The sequence below is a fragment of the Chelmon rostratus genome, chromosome 23, assembly GCF_017976325.1.
Source record: "Chelmon rostratus isolate fCheRos1 chromosome 23, fCheRos1.pri, whole genome shotgun sequence".
In the NCBI taxonomy this organism is placed as follows: Eukaryota; Metazoa; Chordata; class Actinopteri; order Chaetodontiformes; family Chaetodontidae; genus Chelmon; species Chelmon rostratus.
Window position 1 is genome coordinate 198,676 of NC_055680.1, and position 21,698 is coordinate 220,373.

The 21,698-nt window shown below is 39.9% G+C and overlaps 1 protein-coding gene across 1 annotated transcript; it reads right to left on the minus strand.

Moving 5' to 3' along the window:
• Window positions 1-1,057: 1,057 nt before the first annotated feature.
• Window positions 1,058-18,418, minus strand: gal3st4 (galactose-3-O-sulfotransferase 4). The gene is made up of 4 exons (XM_041964916.1): window positions 18,151-18,418; window positions 15,976-16,092; window positions 11,396-11,696; window positions 1,058-9,167 (listed from the first exon to the last, which is right to left on the minus strand). Exons 1-4 carry the CDS (start codon window positions 18,183-18,185, stop codon window positions 8,076-8,078), a joined length of 1,545 nt encoding a protein of 514 aa, XP_041820850.1. The 5' UTR covers window positions 18,186-18,418; the 3' UTR covers window positions 1,058-8,075.
• Window positions 18,419-21,698: the final 3,280 nt, after the last annotated feature.

Here is a 21,698-nt window from a genome sequence, read left to right on the forward strand (position 1 = left end):
AAATACTCGCATTGTGATTCCATTACTACAACTAGCGCATAGTAGTAGTAGTAGAGGGCAGAACACAGAGCCGAGCAGCGATTTTGTCTCCACAGAACATCACCTACCGAAGATGAGTGCACAATGACGATAAAGAAGTATAATGAACCTCACGATTACATCAATAGTTAATACAAATTAACGGATGAAATGACTGAAATAACACAATATAGATGGAATAAAGTTAACCAAAGTGTAGTCAGACCAGCACTTAAAGCGCGATTGTGATATTAGTAATTGTACAATTAGGACTCAGATTCTTTACTTGTGTAAAAGTAGTAATACTACAATGTAAAATAAGGCCTGCATTCATGTTACTGAAGAAAAAATAAATAATTATGAGATAAATGCAGAATCAAATGTAGGCGGTCATAATGGCCTGTTTTATAGTGTTATATTACTGTTAATATTATGATGCATTACATTCTGTTACACATTATGTGTAACAGAATGTTGCAGCTAATCAATTTGTAGCTAAAATAATTATGTTATGTAGCCCTAATTTTATATTACTTATCCAATTCAGTCTATCAATCACAGTTTAATCTTAAAATAAGGCAATATATTCTGTCTGAGCTGATCATAATTCTTATGTATAATTTGAAACAGAAAAATAAGTACAGCTGTCAAAAAATGTTGTAGGGTAAAAATCACAATATTTTCCTCTGAGATGTAGTGGAAAAAATTTAGTCAAATCACATGAGTAAATTTCCCATAACAGCAGCTATCTGGCAGTACTCCACAAGACCAGTAAACAGACTTTGATGTATAAAATTAAGTTGAAAATATACATTTCAGGAGAGGTAATTACCAGATAAAGGCTCAAGGGAATAGAATGGTTTATGGGAAACTACTTGCTGCAAATAGTCTTTCCTATGAACCATCAAACCAACTCAAATTCAGCTGACTGATTTGATTTTAAGCACTTGATGCCATCAACCACCTCATCATCCAGTCAGTAAACAGCACATAAAAATCAGAAAGACACGTTATTGAAGTTAAAGGACCGTTGTTTTTATTCAGTACAAGAAGAAAAACAACTCAATGGATGCACACAAAGAGCGCAATCTACACATTTCGTCAAACACAGTTTCAAGTAAGCCAAAATACGCTGTTGCTTTCTGAATGAACTCTTGCACTTTCAGTTCAGTCAAATCTTGAACATCTAAAGAGAATATCAGATCAATAAAGTACTTCTTGTAAGTAACTACCTAGGGGGTGGGAATTGTAGAACAGAGATGGTAGCAGTTCAGATAAAGTGTGCACGATGATTCCACTCAAAGCCTGAAAAAGTTGATTTGAAAAGGGTTTGACACAAGGTGTACCTTTTATTTATACAGACAGTCTTACACACTATGTAACATACAATGTGTTCATGTGTGAAACCATTAATAGCCTATTATAAACAAACCTAAAATCACAGTACTATCTTTAAAACCTTTCTTATCCAGATATCTCCTGGAAGAATGAAACCAAAGCTTAATGGTATGTGGGAAGACAGGCTTGAAAATTAAGCAGAGAGTGTGCTTGTGTAACTGGGAGTGTAAGGATTAAAAACGTGTACACACAGCGTGTACAGAACCACAGTGTTCTCACCAATGAAAAAAAAAATCTTATAATCAAAAAATACATCATAATTACAAGATTCATATCTCTCACTTATGAGTTAAAGATCATGTATGAGATAAAGACGAGATGATTTTGTGGTTGTGATTACCAGTCATTATCTGGGAATTAACACATAATTATCTTTTTGTCTTGAGAGAACATATTTTTGTCTCAATTGATCGACCATTTTGTTCTTAAGATAATAAAAGAACATTTTTTAGTATTTCAAATGGTCTTCCCAATATTGTGATTATTCTTCACCATTATTTTGAGAAATCAAACAATCTTCTCTTGATATTGACACACTGTAATTATCTCACTATTCTGACATACAAACATTCATTAATTACACTGATAATGATAAATGAGCAATAATTACAATCTGCTGAAATTCCAAATGTGTACAGTTACATTTTGTAAAACAATAGCATCACAGACTCCCTATGAAATCAATACACGATAACACTGAATTATGGCCCATCCAAATTCAACACAGACTGGGCAAATAGATGAGTGAGGGAGATTGAAGGTTTTCTTATCAACATCAATAGTGAAATCCATCATAATGTGATGTGATAAACACCCTCTTACCTTTACCCTAACTTAAAAGAGAACAAACCCTGATAAATCCAGTATATAGAATGGTGATTAGATAAGGGGGGGTGACAACCGCAAATGGAGCAAGTGGTGGAGCAAAATATATAATGTTTGTCCTGATGGTGGCACGAGAGCAATCTGCATAAGAGGAGATATCTTGTATGCAAAGTTGACATTTTGGACTGAGGGTGGAGCTAAAGAAAGCTTATGAACTGCTCAACATTAAGATTTTTAATGAATGTGCAGAATAGTTCAGGGCAATGTGCCCATTACAATTGTATGTATGTGGCTGAAAAATTGAAGTTCTCACCTGATGGTGGCTCTGGATGGAAGGCAGAGCTACACACACATATTTCATGTAAATCAGCCATTTTATTCTATATCTCGCATTGCAGCCTGGCCAATACATTGACATTTTATCACAGGTATATTGGTGTATATTTTGGCAGTATCAGCCTGAAAAACTGTGCCAGTTAACAGTGATTGACCATGTCCTGCAACCTTGACATTTCAATCCATGAACAGCTAATAAAAAATTGTTAAGGGAAGAATGTTTCATCTACTAACTTGCCAGATGGTAGGCAATCTTCAATCAGTTGGAATAAAGAACATTCAGGCACCAAGAAAGGTCCCTTCTGTTAAGTCAGTTTTATTCAATAGTATTTCTGTAGTGTAGCTTCCTGCCACCATTTGTAGCACAGAACACATTGCTGCTGAGCAGCATGTTATGTAAAATTGTCCCATATCACATTTTATTATCACATTATTATTATTAGTAATTGAAATGTGATGTGATGATATTTTTTGCATACAAAGATCGTAACTGTGGATGATGAAACAGCAGCAAATTCCAAGTGTCTGAGAGTTGCATTTCAGATTACAGAACTAAATATAAGACAAAACTTGCCCGGAAGAAAGGAAAATGAATAAATACAGTACTTTCCTCTTTGTTAAATCTTTATCATCCCTTTCACTCAGTGTCTGTAAAAGCCGAATAACAATCTCCTTTTCACCACGGGAAACAGACGAGGTAGCCATTCAGAAACAATGTGGTACAACCAATCCCCACAGAAGGCTGACTGCTGAAAGGTGACACCATTCACACTGCAAAGGTTGAAGAATACACTTTGCTGTTCTGTGGAAGAACTCTTTGTTTGGGACTATTAGCATCAATCAGTCAAATGTTCAGTATTGGATTTTTTAAAGAGACACACAATCCCAGGTTCAACACACTTCAAGCTGTCTCCAAACCTTCATTCCATAACTGCACCTGAAGACACCTGTCTAGGCACGCCAGCCTGTGCATATATACACTTGGAAATAAAACAGCTGAACCGAAACACTCTGCCATGGAGTAACACCAAGCACCTCCAAATTGTAACATGTTTTCCAAGGTTGGCAAAGATGAATGTTGACACAAATGGGCACTATAAAGAGTGAAAAGTAATATGAATAAACAATACTAAATAATATGGTCTGGCAAACAGCTGGTAAGCAGGATAATTCACTATGAGCTCTGTAAATTTTGAAAAATAACACACTATGTGAGGCCTTATTTTTTAAAAACTACAAGGCTCATCATGGCTCTTTCCTGACACTGGACACTATCACAGGAAAGACTATGTTTTGTTGGTTTGACTGCCAGCAGTAAAAGCCACAGCAAACAGATGTCTCACTTTAAAGTGCACTGACTCTTTGTTCACAGACCAGTTTGCCTTCTTCTCAGCCCCACACCGCTAGCAAGGTGCTTGCATTGGTTTCCACACATGACAACCAGATGCTGGAGAATGGTTGAGATTTTCATTTTCATTCAACACAAACATGAGGTTTTACTTGATTTTAAATGCTGTAGTTTAGAGTATAATTGACTTTAATTTGAGAACCATGGACTCTTTTCAGAGCCTTCTTAAAACCCCTTACAGGTTGTATTCTGATGTGCCAGCATTGTAATACTCATACCATTCATACAAAGCAGCAACATTAATTTGTAAAAAAAAACAAACAAACAAACAAAAAAACCCCAAAACATTACAAATAAGGGAATGGCATTTAAAAAACATCCATCAAAAGTAACTTTCAACTTTAGAAGAAATGAAAATTCTATAGTTGTCTAGAGACAAGACTTCATTTGAAACAGGCTAACATCAGAGACAGTAATTTCTCCTATTTTTTTTTATTTTTTTTATATATTTCGGTAAGAAGCCTCCCTGTTTTCACACCTACTCCTGTTTGAATTTGCTGTTCTTCCTGTTTATATATATATTATTATATATAACCACAGTACCCATGTTCATCATAATGAAAGATCCAACAGTGAGGCCCATTGATGTGTTTTTGACTTTTGGAAAACAATGGCAACGGTAATGACAACAGCAAGAAAAAAACAGTCAGATAATGTTAGCAAGCACACACATACACATTTCTGTGTGTGTGCAAATTTAGGAATTCTGTGTTTATGGACTGTCGGTATGCACAAAACTATCAAGTGAGATCCTGTTTGTACTTACATGTCTCTGTCTGTGGTTTTGTTATGTAATAGTAATAGTTCTTATGAATGTAGTAACCAATAATTATTAGATTCCATCTGAATCTTCATACAGCAGCATCTTAATGACAAAATATTCTCACCACATGCTCCATGCTGTGGTTAGCACACACAACAGTGCTGAGATAGGCATGCCCAACAATGCGTTCTGAAGACACAGAGTTCAGCCTCTTACTCTAAGTTAAATAAAGCATTTTTTGTAAAACTGGTGTTCATTTGGGGGGAAATTAGGACTAATAGCATTACCAGTCTACGATAGTGATACCTATCATTTCAACCATGTAGTTGTTTGTTACAGCAAGCTGTAACTGCAAAGGTAATTTGACTATATAATCCATAACGTGTGCTTCTGCACTCCACGCATGCAAAGTCAGGTCTAACCACAGTCCGGCTGTGTTTTGTTTTTGGGCAATCTCGTGAGCAACACTATTGTCCTTTTGGAATAGATGTGTTAGTTAGCTGTTAGTGTTAGAACTGTAGTGACAATGTTTCTTTAAAATGTGCCAAAATACCTCCTTGTTCTAAGTTCAGTATTAAAATATCATGTCACATCATGACAAAGACATGGATCTCCATGGGAATGTCTCTGCAGGGTCACAAAGATGGATACATTCCATCTACTTTAGCAGATTGTGGACGGAAAAAAATGTGTCCAAATCCTCTTTTGTAATACTAAGCGGTATTTAAAGGGGTCATATTATGCTTTTTGATTTTCCCTTTCCTTTAGTGTTTTATATAGCTTTTCAGTACATGTAAAATGTCTGCAAAGTTACGAAGCCCAAAACTTTGAAGCTGTAAATTCTGCTGTTTTACAAAAATTGCAAATGATGTGACTACTCCCACAGACATTGATGTTAGGCTATTGTTGTAATACTAAGGGCAGTCAGGAAAAACTGTGTGAGTGTTATGGCTGTAACAACTGACCAAAAATTGAGTTCAAATATTTCTTTAAAAAACCTCATAGGTTCAATCCATTCAAATATCTGTTTTTGCACATTATGCAAAATACTACTTGTATATTATTTCAGCGTGAAAACAGCGTGTAGAGCCAGAATATTTTCACAACTAACTCTGGAAATTATTTTCACTTGACATTATGACAGGAGAGTTTTTCCCAGTAAAAAACAACAAACAAACTGAAACGTTCTGTGATTACTGTATGTCTTCAGTGCAGCTGCCACACGATGGTGTTCTACTGTTTTTTTCCACAGTTGAATATTCATTTCATTAAAATATTGATTTTTTACAATTTGAATATACATTGGAATTTAGAATATTTGTTGACAGCCCTAGTGTTAATCCTCAGAATAGTATTGTGAATGACTTCTCTCTCCCCAGACACTTCCTCCAGCTCTTCCGGGGGGACCCCGAATCGTTCCCAGGCCAGCCGAGCGACATAGTCCCTCCAGCGTGTCCTGGGTCTTCCCCGGGGCCTCTTCCCGGTGGGGCATGCCCGGGAATGCCCTCCCAGGAAGGGACGTCCAGCAGGCATCCGATAAAGATGCCTGAGCCACCTCAGCTGGCTCCTCTCGACGTGTGGGCATCCCTGCTTAGACTGCTGGGCCCGCAACCCGGCCCCGGATAAGCGGAAGAAAATGGATGGATGGATGGATGGAGTAGGGTGAATGCCAGTAACTGTTTGTTTCATTTTGTTTTCGCACTGGCACTGCTCTTTAATAACTGCTCAGAGGGAAAACAGACTATTGTTCCTTTCTCATTAGTTTACTGTTTGTGTGTTCATGAGTCTAATGTGAGGACTGTACCTCTAGAGCCTGTTGAGTCAAGTCCATATCTGCAGCCTCAATCAGCCAAATTGTGGAGGTCCTTGCCCTCTGTTTTACTGAAAGACTGCGAACCCTGAGATGCAATACCTGGTGCATTATGCAACATCCTTCCCACTCATTCTATTTCTTGTAGTGCAGCAATAGATAAGTTGAATGAAGTAGTCCCACCTGATCATATGAGAGATGTGTTGTACTCTAATTTACTTTATAGCCTCACAACAACATTCAATAGTGCACCTCCAGGTAGATCCATGTTGGGTCTTGGTCCCCCTTCCTGCATCCTTTCCCTCTCTTGAGACATGTTCACTTGTAGTATGTCTGTAGTAAGTAAGGAGTAAGTATTTAACAAATTCTCTTTATTGCTTTGCTGGCTGTCAAATATTATATGCCCCAAAGGCTATAATGTCAAAATGAATTGACAAGTAGTCTAGAAGAAAATTACACTTTGGAAATTTAGAAAAGAAATTTAGCATTAACTTCTCTAAATGTTTGTGCAGGTTTGAAATGGTTAAACCTGCAGCAGGACTCTATCATTGAAAGCACACTGATACAACACTCTTCCAGTTGTTTTCTCCAAGTAAGGAAATAAAATATTCGCAGTTCGGATAATTCAGATGAAATTCATATACATTTTTGAAGTACTTGAAGAACCAATCATCACTAAAAACAAATGGAATGATCCGAGTTGTCAGATTGACATTTAAGGTGTATTGATTAATTCATGACATCAACTCATCCACTGAGCAACACAACAGAACACATTCCACCTTAAAAGATACCAGTGACTGCCAGTAGCCTTTGAGGGGCAAAGTGAATTCAGTTATTTTTTCTCCAGTCACAGCTAGCTGACACTCGCTAGCCTGTGCTGCCTGCACAATTCCCGAAGTAAATTTAAGCTTGCTCAGCCACGTCTATTAGATGAGCCTGACCCCTGCCTGCACTCTTGTGGCTTTATTTGCTCAGCACAAGTCAATAAATTGATCATTCACAACACAATGCTGATACTTTGTTCATTCACCTATATTGCTTAATGACATGCTAATTCCAACCTACCCCATCCATGGTATCACCTAATAACACTGTGCTAGATGTTAGCTGACTTCATTAGATCAGCAACATTTGATCATGTGGTCAGTTACAGTTAAAAAATGTTTGTAAATATACCATGTAGAAACATGGCCTCCGAAACAAGCCATAACAAATGTGTCATAGGTGCCCTCCAGCACTTAAAACAACACTACACCTCTGTCTTTAGTTAATTAATTTAGCTAGTTCATAGCACATTACATGTAAGCATGACAAAGTACTCGACCCCTGCTCACTCCTGTTTGATGTTTCTGCCTAAAAGCAAAGACATATTTTAAGAAAACAAGCAAATGACCAAAAAGTGGAAATGCAAAAGAAACCCCAATGTAAACCACACTTGGCTCAGTTTTCAGTTTCATTAATTTATCTGTTTGAATTCCGAATGTACTGTATTTAGGAACAAGGCTTACCACAGACTATCTCAGCCTCCTTTTTTCTTGCCCTGCCAAAGTCTGGTTGCTCCTTAAACGGCTTCTGTCCCAGTCTCTTTCCCCCTCGTCCACTGTCCTCCCCCCAGCCCCTCCCCCCACCAGCCTCTCTCCTGTCCTGGACAAGCCTTGTCTTAAAAAAGAGCCACCAGCTGCTACCATCAAGCCCTGGCTTTGTTGCCCTGGCTGGGCTTGGACTGCCCGTGGGAACTGTTTAGCATCCAGCAAATCTTTGTACTGGATCTCGGGCCTGATCATCCTCAGACAGGCTGTCCTGGTGGTATTGTCTAACCCTGGCTGGAGCTCATAGCCAAGAATCTTGACTAATCCACTCTGAAATGGCCGGATGTTTTTGTCACGGATTCGGTGTGCTTCCACAGGCTTCCCGCCATCCCTGAGACAAACCCGGGCCAGATCTTCCCGCCGCATCCTGAGAAGAGCCACCTCTCGCTCCATCTGAGTGTGACCAAATCTGTCGATTTCCTCCCAGAAGGTCCGGTTGAAGGCTTTGTATAAGTACCAGTCTAAGGCATTCCACTGCCGCAGCTTCTCCCGCTGTTCCTCCGTTAGTGACAGATTGGGCAGCGTCTTGGCTTGTGAACGCCCCCCTCTACCACCAACACCAGCTGCTGCCACCGCCTTGTCTACCCAGCTCCCACTTATCCCCGCATTGCCACCAGGCTTCTGCTGCCGAGCATTGAGGCTGAATGACACGACAGCATCAAGCGGCCAGCAGAGGGCATGTCTGAGCAAAATCATGGACTGGTCAAAGTACTCAGAAACTAGAATGAGCTTGAAGGCCCGGTGAATCATGGCCTTGCCACGCTGAGCCAGCGTCATGGAGAAATTAGCATTATGGTCCATGCCAAAGTCAAACCACAGCAGGTTGCGGGCATAGTGGTTGTTGCGGAGACGAGGGTCGTAGTATTTTTTGGGGTCATCAGCAAAGTCACCTAAGCCTTTGGTTTTCCGAAAGGCAGGCGCTACCTCTTTGTAATAAGCAAAGGAGGACTCAGCCAAAGCAACCGGGTCCCTGATGATAGAAAAGTAGAATGTGTCTGCAGGCATCACCTTCTCCACCTAAGAAACAGAAAAAACATGTAAACACAAAAAATGTGCTGTTAATGTGATGCAATAATATATTGTATTCTAACTGCTTCTTCAGACAACAGAAACCTTTTGCAGAATGTTACTATAGTTGTCCTTTTCTTGCAGATAATCACCAGTAACCATTGACAATGATAGACAATGAGAGATTGCTGCTGACATCCTCCTTTAAATGTAAACAAGATGGCAGCCATACCACCAAGGTCAACAGCAGTGGCAAAGAGAGGGAGGGCGGCTTCCACTCTCATATTTGACCATTCGTCCTTTACTGGGGTGGTGACAATCAGAATCCTACTAGCTCTGGTTCGGCACTTTCTCCTGCAAGGACGGGAGTGAATATCCAATGAGTAGATCCCAGAACAGTTGGTGATGCCTCCTGTTAGGAAGCTTTACACACCACCAGTGTAGAAGGTATTTGGGACCCCTAGAGAGACTCTGATTTCCTAGGCTTAGTAAGCCAACATGTCTGTGTGTATGCCAGATTCTCGGGAATGTGGAGGTGAATGTCAATAAGTCTTCCATCAATTGCCAATGTGTAAACACAAAAGTCTCAATTATCTCCTTGGTTTTGCTGATGTTCACTAAGAGGTTGTTGGCTTTGCACCAAAGCGACAAGTAAATGATGTATTTCTTGGCGACCGCTTTTACAACTCAAGCTTGCATTCATACATTCAAGGATACTTCCACACATAGACTGCTGAGGCCAGGGATTGATGTGTGATCAACAAACTAAATAATCAAGTTGGAGCTGTTCCTAGCCACGCAGTCATGTGGGTACAGGAATAAGGACAGGGGGCTAAGTTCAAATCCTTAGGGGGCACTTTAACTGAGGATGAGAGGGTTGGAAGTGTGACTGCAGCCCTGATAATCTGAGTCCTGACAGTCAGGAAGTCCAGAATCTTGGCAAAAAGGTAAGTGAGCAATTCTTGAGGTCGGGGTCAGCAAGCCTGCCAAAGACCAAAAAGGGAGCCAAGGATTCAGACCTGTGACTTATTAAATGAACCGTTAAAGTGTAATGTCTGTTGAGGTGGTGAATTTCACTGACATATCATTACTTAATGTTCTTTGTTGGGTCCTTCCTGAGGTAGCAGGTCAACCAACATCTAATTGGATTTCATTGTTTTTCTGATCTTCACCACACAAGGTTTGATATAACTTTATTAGAAGAATGTTGATTCCCCTCTCATACTTCACTACTTGATTCAAGATGTATTGTGTTTTATGAGCTTTTCTTTTATTGGTGGATTGGATTGATAGTGTCAATTTTTTTTCACTTTTTTGTGACTACAGAAATGGTACAACATATTAGGGATGAGTGTATTGGTGTGCAGAGGTGTAATGCATGAGAACAGGGACTGACTGATGTTTTGCAACCCCAATTCCAAAAAGGTTGAGACATTGTGTAAAATATAAATAAAACAGAAAGGGGTAAATTGCTAATCCTCCTTGACATATCTTCACTTGAACTGAACAATACAAAGACAATACACTCACTGTTTTACCTCATGAACTTCATTGATTTAAAAAAAAATAAATGAAGTTCATGTATGTTTGTTTACTCAGTGTTTATTGCAGTGTGAAGCTTTGGTTAAAGCCTCTGACTCTCCCACCCAAAATACACAGGGGCAATAGGCTTCTGAAATGAAGAGGTATTAAAAATTATATATGTGTGTTAAAAGCGAAATGATGCGTTTCTGAGTTTTCAGAGCTTTAAGTGTCTGAACATTGCTTTATGTATTTTGGGAAATTGGCAGTGGTAGTGATTGGGGCTGAGGATGGATGGGTAGGACGAGGTTCTATTGAAAAAGAATAGCTCAGAGCAGAACTAACTTTGAACTACACTGTTTGCAAGGAACTCTCGTAAATTAGGTCACATCTGGCTAATTTATTTGCAACACAAGGAAAAGTTGTCACTTCAGTTATATACACAGTAATAAACTGTGTACGAAGTCTTTACCCTATGAATTTCCCTTTCTTGTTTGTTTGTCACATAGATATATGTAGATGGAAAAGATAACATGTGTGGTGTCATTCAAAATAAATGCAGTAGTTTATTTTAATCTGTGCGAACTGAACTTTTACTTCAGTATTAAAACAATCGCCCCGTTTTGTTAAAAAACAAGCAACAAGCAACATTCGGTTGGCAAATGAAAAATCTTAAAAAAAACTTTATGGCTACTGTCCTTCTCTGAATTACTCACCTCTGGCTTATTAAATCTCATGTGGTTGCCCATGATGTGGAACTCTACGGCTCTGGGACCTCTGTAACCTTTGACCCTGTGAGCATTGAAGGGCAGTGGGTAGCCCAGCTGGTAGCCCAGTGGCAGGGCGAAGCGGAGGTCATGCTCCTCTCCAAAACGATACAGCATGTTGAGCACAGTGCTGCTTGCCGTCTTGTGGGTCTTGAGGAACATGATGTGAGTATGCGGCTGACAGGAGCCCAAAGATGGCCCCTGAGCATCAGGGGACGAGAAGACTGAGCGGGCAGCTGGCTGGACACTGCTAGAGTAAAGGGAAGAAAAGATTTTAACTTTAGATTGCATTTCAAATGTTTCAAGCTGTTTTCAGAGAAAAAGCTCTAATAACTCACTGTACATTACCTGCCAGCAACAAACAGTGAAAAGACACAGAGATGAGCTGATTAACATAGCAGAGCATTTACCAGCTAAAGACACATATTTTTTCTCAGGAGTTGGTGAAGACCAAAGTTAAGCAAAAAAGAGAGCGAATATTCAACTTACATTCATCAGATGGACATAAACACATATAAAGTGACAGTATGTCAATATTGCTTGTTTTGCGCTCCCAAATAGCCAAAAAATTGGAGAATGGAATAAATGGAGCTTAAATTTTAACTTAGACTTAAAGGGAGTTCTTCAGTTATGTTCACTTACATATCATCATATCATCAACAAAATTTTTTTTTATGTTAGTGCAATTAAATGCTTTTATCAACAGTTTGATAACTTCAACTTTTATAACACGGAAACTTAAGACTGCTGAGCAATGTAATCATTTTTGTGAACTGAAAACGCTTTTTGGGATGGAGGTTTGTTTACTTCTTGTGGTTCTTTTCTTAACAACGTTGTGATTAAATACATATACTGTGCCTGCTTATGCTGTGTCCCAACTCAGGGACATACCTTTAGACAGTGTAACCCCACTGAGGCCAATGCTGTATCACAGGTAGCAAGGGGGCCTCCAGCAAAGGTATGGTGAAAACGCTTCAAATACCTCTCACACACCATCTCCCATCCTTTGACTTAGCATACCTCAGTGTATATATAGCCCCAAACGTGCACATCCACCTCTGTCATGGTGTCAGTAACTTTACTGAAAAACGTAAGCAGCAAGCAAAGCATTACAAAGTTACAGGCTTATTCTACATATACCATAAAAATGTGCAATTTAATTGAATTAATATTTTCTTATTTTCTCTGGTATTGATGTCATATACAGATGCAATGATGATTGCTGGGTAATATGTTGTTGTCCAATCAGGCCAATGTTCTGTTCAAATTCACTGTTATGATATGAAGGGAAAAAAGGGAGAGAACGAGAAGAAGAAGAACAAGATACAGACTTTTTGTCTCTTGTTTTTGTTGTTCAACAATAAAGAGCAAATTTATAACAATTTGAACATGTCAAATTTAAACTTTCCCATTACTGTGGGTGGGGGCCAAACAGCCGCGCACTCTGACAGTATCTGCTCCAGTAGCAGGATCAGCCTGTTAGAGAGCGCAGGAAGCAGATGCAGCACAATCCTGACAGTCTTGCTGATATTTGTGCTGCTGTAATGCAAAAAGTTGGTTATTTGCAGGTCAGATTGGGTGCAGGTGTTGATTAACATATATTTTTGTTGGTTGGGCAGGTGGGTTGGCTTTCATGATGGGTCTGGTGAATGTATTAATGAATATGTGTGTGCGTGTTTTTTTCTTAACTGAAGAGCTCAAGGGCCTGTCATACTAGCCTGCACTGTGGCCTGTCGTTACTAACTTAAAGGATAACTTTCGTTTTTTACAACCTGGACTTTATTTGTAGCATTAATTACGACCATTTAGACACCCAGACAACTTTGGTGGCATTTGGAGTCGTTTTGAAGAAATTGGCCCCAGACGAGCGGCGCGTATATCCGTATAATGCGAGGCATCCGTCATCGATGAACATTGTCCACAAGAACACCACCAGTTACCGTCTACTCGTGGACGCACAGCCGTTTGTTGTTGTTTGGCTAGCTGTTCCTCTCTCTGCCTCCGCGTCCTCCTTTTAACGAGCTCCTTGTCCGTGTACTCCAGCTCAAAACGGTAAGGACGTCCATCGTAAACAAAGTCATCGTCCACCACCTCAGAGTCGGAGAAATATTCATCCATTTTGTGAAAAATAACAGTCGCGAACTACAGCTAAACTAGCCGACCGCAGCAGAGTTAGCCGTGTTGTGGCTGGCTGCTCGCAGCGCGCAGCGCTCGAAAATGACGTCATCCACGTCAGAAGTAGTTGTTTAGAGACACTGGATGTTGATAACATGCCACCACGGGCTCAGAGGGGAATAGCACCAGCATATCTTAACAAAATATGTGAATATGAACGAGTTTCGCCGCAGATTATGCGTTATATAGAGGCTGCGCATGGATGCCCCGATAACTCGCATTATACGGATATATGCGCCGCTCGTCTGGGGCTAATTTCTTCAAAACGACTCCAAATGCCACCAAAGTTGTCGGGGTGTCTAAATGGTCGTAATTAATGCTACAAATAAAGTCCAGGTTGTAAAAAACGAAAGTTATCCTTTAAGCAACAAGGCAGGGAAGACCTTGATGGGGCACCAGTCTATCACAGGACTGATACATAAAGACGGACAATCATTCGCACTTACACGCAATTTTTAGAGACTACAATAAACCTTATCTGCATGTCTTTGGACTATGGGAGGATATCCATGCACACTTGGGAAGAGTAATTCCACTCAGAACCTTCTTGCTAGATGTCATCATCATCATCTAGCGGTGAGGTTGCAGAATGCAACCAGCTCAATAGCAATTGCTTTACCCTTTCCTACAGTGACCACTAAAAAAGCAAAAAATGCAAAAAGCAGTCTCTAGAGTGAGTGTTTGTTTGTCCATTATAGGCTACTATTGAAACATGGCCGTGCTTCATGAGTCCTTGTAAGAGAGGATCCACTCCATCTGTGGATATAAAGGGCTCACTCTAAGGTAAAGAAAGCACGATGACTTTGGAATTTGAAATTTTTGAAAACATAACTATGAATTTTTTCTTCCATTTCTGCCATTAGATTCCTCTAATCTGATACACTGAACCCTTGTAAGCCAGTTGTTATGCTCCGACCACACCATAGAAATGCTCTCAACAAGCACAGGGACTGCAACCTGAATCTCCCCCAGGGCCTTTGGTATTGAAGTTTGTTACAGCCCTAGCTTTCTCTGTGTGTGTGTGCGTGTGTGTGTGCGTGTGTGTGTGCGTGTGTGTGATAAGGAGAGAGCACACTAGAAGCGAGACAGAAAGAAATGTGTGAATTGGTAATAAGAAGGTGTGCCTCTGCAGCCTGATACAGTGACTTGAACTTTTTATGTCGACACTGAAAGTAAACCTGTTTGTCCAAAGGGCCTGTGAGCTGCAGAGACTTGCTAATGCATTCTTTTAAACACTCTCGCATGAAATAGTGAATAGACAGATCCTCCATGAGCAGTCATACAACTGAGCAGTCTTCTCTTTGTCTCATTCACCAGTTATATCACTGCATGATGATGATTCTCTATTATCCTGATGGGAAACATTCAGAATTGCAGTATCGTATCGGTCTCTGTCAACACAGGCTACGTACAGATCTCAGCAGGATCTGATATTTTAGGGTGTAACTCAAATTTAACAAACATGAAACCCATCCAGCTTGCGTGTGAGTGTGGGTGTGTGTAACAGCAGAGTCAATTTCCATTTGTTTAGATCAACATTAAGTGCTGAGGTGTAAGATGAGCAATAGAAGAGAAAAAAAAAACATTAAATCAGCCGCAGACAGCAGATTTAGCTAACACTTATTCGCTGAAATTTGGTCAGAGAGGCACTGGGGTATGGAGTCTACAGCAATATCTGATTTTTGTAGTGGCCTTTTTTGTTCTTCCCTTGCCAAGTTATTTGAAAGAGTATTGCACAATAAGACAAGGAATACATTTTGTTATTTGAAATGCAGTAAATAATCAAATTTAACTTGGTCTTTTTCATCCAATTAATACGTGATGAATCAAAGCAATAATAATAAACAGAGTTATTAGCTGCGTTTCCATTATAGGTGTTCGCAAAATAAAAGCAATATTTCTGAAATGTCAGCAAAGTTCAAATGCTACTTGCAGGTGTTTCCATTGAACAGTGTTTTGCGAACCAGCCGAAATTCTTGTAAATTCTCAGACGTCCCATGAGATTTCATTTTGAGGAAGACGAGCTGAATGGTTCAAAAGAGAGGAAATGCCAGTAGAGCAATGTCAAAAATACTGCATGTTTACGTTTATTTAGAAACAGCATCTCCATTACATAGTTTTTCCACCAGAGAGCAGTGACAAGTTCATTTTTGCCTGGACTGCAGCAAAGTGGAGGCCAGCCATATGAACTAGAAAGTCCCTGGCTGACTGACGATGTGATGAAATTAACACCACTGGTCAGTTCAGCATTGAAGTTACAGCCAATGTGGATTTGGCCATTTGAATTTGTCTTACTTAGGTTTAACTTGAAATCAAATACAAAAACAATGGATAAATGAGATTGTACCAGATACCTCTTGTTGAAGATGACCCCCAGCAGCTGGCCTGTAAATGCAATGACCACAAACAGCAGCAGTGCTTTCCACATCCAAATTGGACCCAACCGACCACACACCAGCCATCGCAACATCCTGGGAGGAAGGGTGGAGAGGGAGGGAGGGAGGGAGGGGGGAGGCATGGGATGGAGGGAACAAGGTGATGGATGTATGGCGAAGGAGAAATTATGTTACAATGGGGGATCAAGCGAGATTAAGAGAAGGGAGAGAAGGGTGAGGGAGGGAGGGATAGAGAGGGAAAAGGAGGGATAGAGAGAGGGAGAGATTTGGATGAGTCATTAAAAAAACATGACTAAGGCATCATCATCATCATCTTCACTGGCAGGAAAGCTGCCGGAAAACATCCAGATACGACAGGACCTGCTGCACACCTTAGATATTATATACCAATACTGATTGTGCAGAATTTAATTATAATCAATATCTTTTAGATCACTATCAATATCTGATTTGGGGTTATCACTGCAAATGAACATGGCTGAACACTGGGACTCTAGGCATTTGAATGCCTTTGTTATTAATAAATTACTTTATAAAAATATGATTGTTATGTTATTATTATTTATGATATAGACTGTTATGGGGCAACATAAGCACTCAACCCTGCAAATGTTTGTTCACACAATGTGAGTATAAACACAGAAAAAAATCTGCTCCCAACTAGGGCCAACCCTGTAATCTTAACATGTCCGCATCGTGGATCACAATGTAAATTTACAGTCCAAGTACATGCAGTCAGTACTCATGCTCAGTTTGGTCATGCACCTGCCTAATAATAACAGTTATACGCACATGATGCGGCTGAAACAATCAATCTCATCTCATACAACCACCTTGTGATTGCTAAATAGACAACTACCAACAACCTATTTGACTTCTATATGAATCCATAGTATAGGCCACTGTAGTATGGTAACTATTTCCTAATTACGAAGTAACTTATGAAGTCTGAAAGTTTTCTAGCCTGTAAATGTGCTAAATGCTGCAAAATAAGCAATCTAAGGACATCTTTTGAGTCTTTTTTATATTTTCATATTTTCTACTAAAATGAATTGATATGAAAAAATGTATTTGTTGAAAAATAAAAAAACAATAAATAATCATTATTTATAGTCTCAAAATGTTTTTACATATACTGCTTATGCAACTAGCAGATAATTGACTGATACAAAAAAATTACTGACTGCAAAAAAAAAAAAAAAAAAAACTATTGGTCAGATAAACCTGAAAACATCTGCGTGGGCCCTGGGAACCTGTGATGAGTTTCTTCACTATATTCTAATGATTTTTTGTTTGTTTGTTTTAACAATTAATCAATTATAATTGATAATTAAAAAGCATCCAACACATTAATACATAATGATAATTGTTCATTTGTGATTAACTACACAGTGCTATATGATATTGTGGAATTGAAATGTCTTGTAAATGGTCTTGTGAGTTAGAAAAATAGGTAAGACTTTTTAATCAGGGGCCCATGCTAGAGTGTCTATCACAGGCACAGGCAGGTGTGTGATGTGATGGGTAAAGACGTTTCAACAGGGTCATAACAGAACCAAGCAGTATGAAGGACACAAAGGCTCCGTCTGAATGTATTCATCGAATGTATTCACGTGTTTTCACTGTGGCCTGACCGTAACAGTAATCACAGTGCACCTCCCTCTGATCACAATATAAAATACATTCCAAACATATGGAAAGCAGAAGTAAACTCGTTACATAACAGTTTCAGAAGTAGATGGATGGTACGAACAAAAAGAGTGGTGACGGAACACACACAGATGATTCAGCAGAGGCTACGACTCCAATCTTCGCAAAAACACAAAGAATCTTATCTTATTACACAGCTTTCATTTCCACATGTACACGATGTAAAAGGTAGGAATGGATCTCGCAGATTACCAGATTACATTTTAAACGAAAGGCCTTTGCCTGTGAGGGAGCCCATCCAGCCCTCCCAGACCACCCACACCTTCTCCTCTTTCTCTGCAAGACCACAGCCCAGCGACACCTTTTAATCGCCACAATCACTCAATCACAGTCGCTGTAAACCCCACTGGTTTCCGTATGGACCTCCGTGTCTTCCTCTGTCTTCTATTCTGTCGGGCTTTCATGTTAGCTAGCTAGCGTTACCTGGCTCTCCGTCTGAAAAGCATAGCTGTGTCCATGGGCCGGTATCGGTGACGGTGTTGTTGTGCAGCTGCAGAGAGCTCGGGGCATCTCGAAGGCTTCAGCTGCAGCGGATCTGCCGCCAGCAGAGACCAGGCCCGATGCAGCCCCGCTGACCGACACGGAGCCTGGATCAGTCGTCAGGATGCTGAGAGTTCCGTAAGTCCAGATTGAGTCTTTAACCAGATTCTCTTGCAGTGCACCGAAAAGGATGCCCAGACACACAGATCGTGAACGGGGAGTGCAGAGAGAGAGAGAGAGAGAGAGAGAGAGATAGAGAGAGAGAGAGAGAGAGAGAGAGAGAGAGAGAGAGAGAGAGAGAGAGAGAGAGAGAGAGTCTTTCCGGATGCTTGCAAAATAAAAGCCTTTCATACTGAGATGCTGCAGGACAATCCACAAAGAACGACTGCCAACAAATCAATAGCAAACCTATAAACATGCAGACTACTCGACTGTAGATATGTGCAGCTCTGGATGTGTCTGTTACTCTTACAGTTGCCTTGTGAAACACGGTACACGGTTTCCACGGTAAACATACTCCTATACTCGGTAACTCCTCTGCGTATTTCCCATTGGGACTCTAAAGGAGAGGTGTCCGAAATTCCACACTATGCACTACATACTCAATATGTGTGCTATCATTCTAAATACTTTTCTGTAAATAAATAGCTGTATCTAACCGTTCAAACGTACTGGTCAGGGCGGAAGTGACGCGCACGCCGCTTTCCTGCTAGCAGACGCGTCACTATGGTAACTCGTGCCAACCAACCTCAGTTCTCCCAGCATTTGCCATAGTCCCTTATCTAGAGGTAATCATAATAATAACGATAATCATATATATAATCCCGTTTCCAAAAAGGATGGGAAGTACTACTGCTATGTAAAACGTAAATAGAAACAGAACGTGATGATTTGCAAAATACTGAAACACCATACATATAAATGAACATAGCGCAAAGACAACATATCAAGACCACCACTGCAACAGTACAACAAGATATATTGTATATCTTAGAGTATATTGACTACTAAGTATTAGATCTCTGTCTTCTAAAGCTGTATTAGTAAATGAGTTAACATCAGATCCCAATATTGATTTATTTTGTCTGACTGAAACCTGGCTGTGTGAAGCTATTTATCCGAGTTTAGTATTAATAAAATCGGCTTTAAATTATTTGAAAGCTCATTTGTTTTTAGTCTTTCAAATCAAACCTCCAACACATCACAGTCAGTTTTATTTGTCATAGAGTACCGCCCTCCTGGTCCTTACTCTGAATTTTCCGAGTTTCTATCAGGGTTAGTCCTTAAAACAATGTAATTATTGTAGGTGATTTTAATGTTCATGTGGAGGGATCATCATTTAATTACTTTTGAATTCCTATTACCAGACTACCTATCATTAGCAAAAATTCCTACACCAGCTGCCTATCTGATATGTGCTATAGCTAAATTTAAGGATGCGATCTCATCACCATTTAATGGAGGACTGCTGTGATAAGTTTAGTCCCTTGCAAACTGATCATCTGGTTTTACAGGTTCATTGTGTATGATACATGACTCTATTGCCCCCCTAAAAAAGAACGTAGCAAAACAGAAGAGGTTAGCTCCTTGCCTCTCTCTCTCCCTGCCTCGACCGCTCTCTCTCTCACCCAGCTGGTCGAAGCAGAGCCTGGTTCTGCTTGAGATTTCTGCCTGCTAAAAGGACGTTTTTTCTTGTCACTGTCACCAAGTGCCTGCTCATAAGGGAACTGTTGGGTCTGTGTCAGCTCTGTATGGAAAGTGTCCCAAGACTTCAAAACTTTGGTTGTGATTTGGCGCTATATAAATAAAATTGAACTGAACTGAATTGAATTGAGGGGAGGACCTTTCCCGCTCAACTGTGAGTCATATTTACTTTGCCTTGTCTTTGTGAGAGGAGAGGACTTCACAGGTCATGTTTTTTGACTTATCCAGTTTCAACACAATTCAACATTACTGCTCAGGGGGAGGCTGAAAGGAGCTTCCCTCTGTACACCATCAAGGCATCAAGGAGGTGGGTGAGAGGAGGATGTTAGCCAATCATCCTCCTGTCAATCATGGACAGCCCCTATCACCCACTGCATGAGACAGTGGGGGCCTTAAGCAGTTCCTTCAGTGACAGACTGCTTAATCCAGTGTGTAAGAAGGAAATCTACCCAGTCCAACAGCTGTCAGAGTGTTTAACTCCAACATCATATAATTTAATGTAGTACTGTGTTGATGTTGTTTAACATCACATCACAAATAATAATATCCATTACAGCTGTGCAAATATTATTAAATTGTTTTTATTGTGCTTATAGATTTTTTTACTGTGTTGTATATTTTCTTCTATGCAACAGTACAAAAACATTGTATTTTATTCCATATCCATATCTTACTCTTGTGCAATTCAATATTTTCCACTGAGAAACTGAGCAATCCTTCAATATTATTTGTACTCTTTTTGTGTATAATACACATATATATTGTTGATTTTATTTTGTATCATTTTTATTTGTCATTGTCAGTCTTTTTTTTCCTATGTCTCCTTTTTATTCCTGCTCTCTGTAACAAAATAATTTTAGTTTTATCTTGTGTCATCTTGTCTTATCTCCTTCTATTTAAGTATTAATTTAAATGGCATTATTATGAGTAGTAGCAGTAAATTAGTTCATTAGAAGCTAGTATACTCTTGAATGGAGGTTGTATTTTTCATACTGCAATGATTCTGTGAGCAGGCCTCTCTCTCTAAGAGCCTGGTGGGTTGGCCATGAGGGAGATGCAGCTCACCTGGTCTGGCTAGAAAATATATGACCTGGTGGCAGTCAACCAGCTGCTCTTTCCCCCTGGCTTCCACCATGTTTGGTTTTGGGTTTTTTGCCCTTTGTGTAGAGCAGGCATGTCAAACTGATTCCATAAAGGGCTGTGTGGCTGCAGATTTTCATTCCAACCAAGGAGGAGCACACCAGGCTGGAATCACTTAATCAGCTGATCTCAGTCTTCAGCTGATAACAAAGTGATCCCTTGATGTTGATTGGTTGGCCTGGTGTGCTCCTCCTTGGTTGAAACGAAAACCTGCAGCCACATGTTTTAGATGAAAGTTTGGGTCAGGGGTTTTAAGATCATTTCCTGCTGACCATACTGTATCATTCTCCTACTTTCATGTTACTCACTGTCCTGTATTCCTGCTAAAACCAGATATGCATTTTGAGGTGGGTAGTGTTTTATTGTGTATTTTACAGATTCATACAGAAAATGGCATGTCCTTGTGCACTAGTTTTCTCATGCTTTGACACTTGATGATTCACTACATTCTCTAGCTAGCAGTTTCCTCACCCTTAAATTGCTCTTCAGGATCCAAGGTTGCTGGGTGGGGCATAATGCTGGCAAAATGGTGGCTGTGGTCATGAGGTTAGGGTCACTGTGGTTATGGTAGTATGTTTGGGGCAATTACCATTCTACTTGAAACGAGGTGTTTGTGTGACAAAATGGAACTTAAATTGCCTTATTTA

What these genes read in the sequence shown, in the direction of transcription:
- gal3st4 (XM_041964916.1), bottom strand. Translation starts at nt 18,185, where the DNA reads ATGGACACAGCTATGCTTTTCAGACGGAGAGCCAG. An exon ending in GGGGTCATCTTCAACAAGAG is followed by an intron (nt 11,697 to 15,975) that starts GTATCTGGTACA and finishes CCTTTACTCTAG; the next exon opens with CAGTGTCCAGCCAGCTGCCC. An exon ending in TGAGATTTAATAAGCCAGAG is followed by an intron (nt 9,168 to 11,395) that starts GTGAGTAATTCA and finishes TCTGTTTCTTAG; the next exon opens with GTGGAGAAGGTGATGCCTGC.